This window comes from Limanda limanda, chromosome 3 (assembly GCF_963576545.1).
Source record: "Limanda limanda chromosome 3, fLimLim1.1, whole genome shotgun sequence".
In the NCBI taxonomy this organism is placed as follows: Eukaryota; Metazoa; Chordata; class Actinopteri; order Pleuronectiformes; family Pleuronectidae; genus Limanda; species Limanda limanda.
In genome coordinates, this window is record NC_083638.1 from 4990742 (window position 1) to 4997294 (window position 6553).

General features: G+C 45.8%; 1 protein-coding gene across 1 annotated transcript; it reads left to right on the top strand.

The window, feature by feature from the left end:
* Nucleotides 1-316: 316 nt before the first annotated feature.
* On the top strand, nucleotides 317-5357 carry anp32a (acidic (leucine-rich) nuclear phosphoprotein 32 family, member A). Its single transcript, XM_061068325.1, has 7 exons — nucleotides 317-471; nucleotides 2584-2733; nucleotides 2822-2944; nucleotides 3055-3253; nucleotides 3349-3455; nucleotides 3553-3622; nucleotides 4363-5357. The coding sequence occupies exons 1-7, from the start codon at nucleotides 418-420 to the stop codon at nucleotides 4434-4436; spliced, it is 777 nt and encodes a 258-aa protein (XP_060924308.1). The 5' UTR covers nucleotides 317-417; the 3' UTR covers nucleotides 4437-5357.
* The last annotated feature ends 1196 nt before the right edge of the window (nucleotides 5358-6553 follow it).

Consider the following 6553-nt stretch of genomic DNA (forward strand, 5'->3'; position numbering starts at 1 on the left):
ACACACACACACACACACACACACACACACACACACACACACACACACACACACACACACACACACACACACACACACACACACACACACACACACACACACACACACACACACACACGTGGCCTCTCCTTCACTATAAAACACCGTGAGTCTCATTATTCTTGTAAACTTCACTGAAACAACAAAGACCACACCCAGTTCCATTCGGGCGGCTCCCATTGGCCCGCGTCGCTGTCGATCCGCCCCCTCGTCCTGCGCCGGCCCTGATTGGTCGACGGTGACGACGATCCCGCTCCTCGCTCCCGCCCACCGAGCGGATCAAGTTTGAATGAACCGCAGCAGCTGCTCCCGCACACACACTTGGAATTTGCGGTAATTATTGAAAAGTGCGGGCTCGTCGATCATCGCGGATCCAGGATGGACATGAAGAAGAGGATTCACCTGGAGCTGCGGAACCGCACCCCGGCTGATGTGAGTGGGCCTGCCCGCCTCTAGTGCTCCGTGTGCCCGCCGCCGCTGCTCCGTGTCCCCGCTCGGCTAGCGGAGCAGCAGCTGCGGGGAGATGGAGCTTCTGAATCGGATCATGAAAGTTTCCTCCGAAGTTAGACCCCCGGAGGAGACGTGTCCCCGCCGGGTTGCTGCGTGGGGACGCGGGGTGAACTTTAGTTTTGCAGCTCCGCGCCGCGAGGAGCCATGTTTGGAACTTTCTATCCATCGATCGCGCCCCCTTCCCCCGGTTAAAGCCCCGCGTTGCTTCCCCTCGGATCCACGTTTCTCTCCTTCTGTGTAAAAATCCGCGTTACCGGGGTTTATTCGTGCACTTTGCGGGGAGAGGACGCGGAGGATCGGGGGGCACGAAGTGACCAGCGATGCGTAAAGATCACCGGTCCAGGAGCCGCGGCTGCTCGGGGTTGATTTCTGCGGGAGATCAGGCACCTTGACCCGGGGAGAGCTCGCAGCTCCGCGCCGCCGAGCACCGGAGCTCCCTCAGCGGGCACGGATACACCCGAAGGGTCGGTCCCATTGCACCGGGGGGCACAGCGACCACACCGCGGGGGAGAGGAGACTCAAACACCGGCTCTGTTTATAAACTGAACCGTTGTTGTTGTTGCTCCAGTTTTCTCCAGAACTAGGACACACGCCGCCGCCATTTTACCCAGAAACAAAGGGCGAATACCGCGGACACCCTGCGCGGGGACGACGCGGAGGACGGACGGCTCCGGTCCCCGGGTTTATAACGGAAGACCCCCACACCCCCGCCACCCCCAACATCGGTCATTCACGGCCGGTTTAGCCCCGACAGCTGATCGGTGCTCGCTCCCGGCTCCCGGTCGTCTTCACCCGCCCCTCCTCCTCCTCTCACATGTCCCTCAGCCCGACCCGTAGCTCCGGATCCTCTTCCCTCGCAAGAGCGGAGGAACCCTACGCGAATCATCGTAGTGTGATATTTACGCAGTGGGAGGAGAATTTGCGCAAAGTTACGTGTTATTAATGCGCAATAGTCCCTCTATGTGTTATAAAGGCGTAATTGTTCCTGCTCTGCTCTTCGCTGATTGGCTGACGCGTGTTAAATATCCGGTAACATCGCACCTGTGACCGCAGAGCAGTCTGTTTACATATCAATGCGCTGAGCTGCAGCTGTTTTTTTCTCAAACATCTGCACATGTTACACATCTGCAAACTTCAGAGTCTGCACATGTTAATGCAATATTCGTTTTGCCATTATCATAATAATCATAATCATAATGAATAATCACTCATTATCTACTAACCAATGATGAAAGGAGGGGTTTGAAGTGTTGGGTCCAGTGTCCAGAAGCCCTAACATTCAAATTATAATCCGAACAACGTAATTTAAACCCTGTTTATAAACCTAATGTCCTCTGATAGTCTCCTGCTAGCTACTGCTGCAGCTATCGTGCGTTCTTGCGATACTCAAGCGTTCTCGTGAAGATCATCAGTAACTAACTACTTTGCGGAAGAGGTGGAACATTTCAATTTTCAGCTTCTCATACATGATGATTTGTAGTTTTACTTTATTGTTATGTTAAACTGAATAGGAGGAATTATATTTGGATTTAAACTGTTGGTCAGACACTTGAAGACGTCATGTAAGGCAGATTGTTTTTGTCGCAATTTTGTAATATTGCAGTTGTAAGTTGCTGCTCCAATGTACTGTTTTTAAAAAATGCTTTTAACCTTTTCTTTTTCCAAAGTGGAGCCAGTTTTACTACTTAATATCATTTTAAGTAAATGGTAGTAAACATACACTGTAAAGTAAAGTAACTCGTCAGGTAAATGGAGTGGAGTATGAAAGTTACATTACATTAAGTGCATTAACCAAAGTATGATAACTCCCAATAATAATTTGTTTAACACAACAACACATTTTTACACAATAGTGCAAAGTGATTTCAGCCTCAGTTGGAATATAATCTATAATTCCTCAAAAAAACACTTTCAACGTGAATCAAACAAACAATGTTTTACCCTTGAAACAGAAAATACACAAACACATTTATGGACTTTTAACCTTTTCCCAGAACGGACAGATGCTGATGAGATGTTTGTTTTGTTCTCCAGGTCAAAGAACTCGTGTTAGACAACTGTCGCTCGAACAAAGGGAAGATCGAGGGTCTGACAGACGAGTTTGAGGAGCTGGAATTTCTAAGCACAATCAACGTTGGACTGACGACAGTCGGCCACTTGCCAAAGCTCAACAAACTCAAAAAGGTGGGTGTGTTTTCTTTCTTTTTGCTTCTTCCCTCAAGCAAAACAAACCTGTGACTTGAAGGTGTTGAACATTTTCACTGACCCACAGCTTGAACTCAGCGATAACAGGATCTCAGGAGGGTTGGAAGTTCTGGCCGACAAGTGCCCCAGCCTCACACACCTCAACCTCAGCGGCAACAAGATTAAAGACCTCAGCACGATAGAGCCGCTGGTGAGTGACAGCGGGAACATTCAGGAGAGAGAGAAAGAGAGAGAGAGAGAGAGAAACCAGCCAAGTGTCTTATTCCTCAAACTTGAATTCTGTTTTTTCTCCTCTGACAGAAAGAACTGGCGACGCTGAAAAGCCTCGACCTGTTTAACTGCGAAGTGACGAACCTGAACGAGTACAGAGACAACGTGTTCAAGCTCCTCCCACAGCTCACGTACCTGGACGGCTACGACAAGGACGACAAGGAGGCGCCGGACTCGGACGCCGAGGTTTACGCGGAAGGTTTAGACGACGATGACGACGAGGACGATGGTGAGTACGAGCTGCTGCACGTAGCACCCACATGCTGGGAAGCTGCTCCTAAAGCCGGCTGATGATAAACCAACACTTCGTTCCCTCAAATGTAGACGAGGAGGAGTTCGATGAAGATACGGTACCAGGAGACGAGGAGGAAGAGGGGGAGGACGATGAAGAGGAGAACGAAGAAGAGGAAGAGGACGAACTCAGTGGAGAGGTAGGATAAGAATAAATTAGATTTTCATCCTGTAACATGTAAAATGTCCAGTCTGACATAATCAAGACTAACTTTACCTTGTCTTTTGTTTTTAAAGGAGGAAGAGGAGGAAGACGTGAACGACAAAGAGGCTAAGGATGATGATGATGATGATGAAGAGGGAGAGGGTGAGTAAAACTACTGGCTCAGGATTTGTCTCCAAGTGTTAGCTGCATAAATGTGCACAGTGACGTCTCCTGGTAAACAAAGTGGTCTTTTCTACATGTGGTTACTAGGAAGCTTTGTTTATATCCATCCACATCAGAACTGTCACATGTTGTTTACGTGTTTGCATGTTCATGAACTCCGTGTCACCACCACAACCAGCAGAAAAGCATGACACCATCATTAGGACATTATTAAGTTCTTAAGTAGGATTCTCTCTTTACTGACTGGGAAAATTGTACTGTGAAAGGGTGGCACGGTGGAGCAGCGGGTAGCGTTCGAGGTTTGAACCTGAGTGATGCCGACCGGGGTCTTTCTGTGTGGAGCGTTTTCTCCCTGAGTCACACAATCCAAACACATACATGTGAGGTTAACTGGTGAATGTAGATTATAGATTGAAGGTGAACAGGAGTTGATATATCTCCCGGTGAAAAGCGGTGACACAATGAAACTAAGTGATGACATTTTATATCCCAAATGTCAAATTCACTGTGATATCTTAATTTTCTGTAGACACACACACACACACACACACATGTAGACACACACATACATAAATCAATCATATTTGTCGTTTCTTAATTTGGCTGTGAACACAAACATCTTATTAACGTCTGTTTTAAATGTGAGTAGTTTCTCAGGAAACCTTTTATTTTCTTGATTCTTCAATCTTCATGTTTTAAAAACCCTTTTGTTTTTCCAGAAGCGGAGCAAGGTCAGAAGAGGAAACGGGAGCTGGATGAAGAAGGGGAGGAAGATGAGGATGAGGATGATTGAGAATCCTCCTGAAGAAGAAGCTAAGTTGTGAACTGTTTTAAACGTGTTATCTCCCAGTCACTCCCCAGCAGCCCCATGTACCCCCCCCCCCCCCTCCCAGTTTCATATTGCAGTAGGAGTGGTTTGTTGTAATTGGCCAGTCAGGTAGACGGGTTTGTCTGGAGAAGTGAGACGTCTGTCCCCTTGAGTCTCCCGTGTCCCGTCTTTAACGTCCACTTTTGACTGCTTCGTGGACACCGAGTTTTGTAAAACCCAATATTAGCAAAGATAAACCTTTTTAAGAAACGTTTTGTTTTCTCACTGTTTGTGTAAGACCAGTTTCTGATGACTTATGTATTTGAAGACCCTCCCCTCCCCACCCCTCCTCCTCTCCTCCTCCGCCCCTTCAAAAGAAAACCAGAAAAATGAAACAAAAAAAAGAGTGCATGTCTAAAACATTTTAAAGTCAACAACTGGATTCCATGTGCGGCTGTCCTCTCTCCTCGTCCTAAACTTATTTTTGCATTGTACTTTTTATTTTTTAATGTAAGTTATGTGTTTGTAGTGTCACCAGTATGCCAATACTCTGCTGTCCTGGTGTGAACCTTGTGTCTGAACATGCACAGTGTGTGACCCTCACTGGGCGTATTTTTAAATCATAGCAAAAACAATAAAAAAAAAAAAATCATGTCTGCCCTTGTCAAAGCTCCTCCTCCTTCAACCCTCAGCTTTGATAGTTCGGAAATTACGTGTTCTTGTAAATAATGACCAAATACTATTTTTTTGTATTCTCTTTGATGACGGCAGACATTGAACAGACAACTGAGGTGAAACTTTGAATTGTAATAAGATATTGATTATGTAATGCTGCTTTGTCTCAAACACGCAGTGTGAAATTTCTTGAATTTGAAGAGAACTTTGTATGCATCGATCTTTCCACCAAGAGACATGTTCAACATCAGAACTCACTCTTGCTTTTCCATGTTCTTTTCTGGGACACGCAGGTGGCAATGTTTGAATTTGTGGTGGTAGAGTAGAGAAGTAAATTGATATATATATATATAAATGGAGGCTGCAACTTGCAACATGTGTGCATTGAAGATGTATCGTTTCAAAGTGTAAAACTCTGGGGAAAACGGTCGGTTATTTGGACTTTGTTTTCACTCGTATATACGCAGCGGTCAATTTGGCCTACCTCAGTGATTCTTCACTCTGTTCAACCCACTGTCATCAGCCAAATTCTCTTTGTTTTTCCCTCCCATCCACTTCAATAAATCCCTTTTTATATATGTTTGGAAGTTTGTGGTTCTTGTGCAACAACACTGATGTTTCTCTTTCAGCTGTTATATCGGGCTTTGTGTGTATAAACGTTCTGAGAGGTTAAACAGACAAACGGGAGCTCCTCTCTGCTGCTGAGGCTCCTCCTCAGTAATCCGGCCGATATTCCTTCATGATTGTGATGTCACGCGTCATCTCCGTGGCCCACATTTCAGTCTGGCCCAACCCCCCAACAGAGCCAGGGGCACGTTCAGTCTCAGACGGTCTGGTGCAGGGTTCAGGGTTTCTACGTTTTTTTTCTCATAGCAGTGATACAAACCCCACCTGATTTATAAAGGTTTGCATCAATTGAAGATGTTTGAAGACGTGTTTGATGGAGGTATTTTGTAATAAATTGATTATAATAAGCACGTATTCAAACCCATGTCAACCACGTCTGAGATCTCCTCCAAAAAGACAGGAAAGAAGACGCTGGTTCCATAGATACAATTTAAAAAGATGTTTGGCCTCGGCTGAATGCAGCTCTGGTTAAATTTAAGCAGACTCCTATATTTCCTACATGTGCTCTTAAGTGGTTGATAATCATAACATAGTGGGTCAACTGGCCAATCAGAGAAGGCTGGGCTTCATCAAGGAGGGGGGGCCTTAAAGAGACAGGAGCTGAAACCAAGTATTTGAGACAAAGGGTGAAAAGAGGAGCTGCAGCGATGGACACTGAGGAGAGTCATGTGTTTTCTGAACATTAGAGATTAGAGATTATGAAACTTTAAAAGTAATAACACAAATACAAAGGATGAACCTGAATATGAGCAGAATACGTCTCATTTAATTCACCAGGTATTTACTCTTCTTCTCTCATC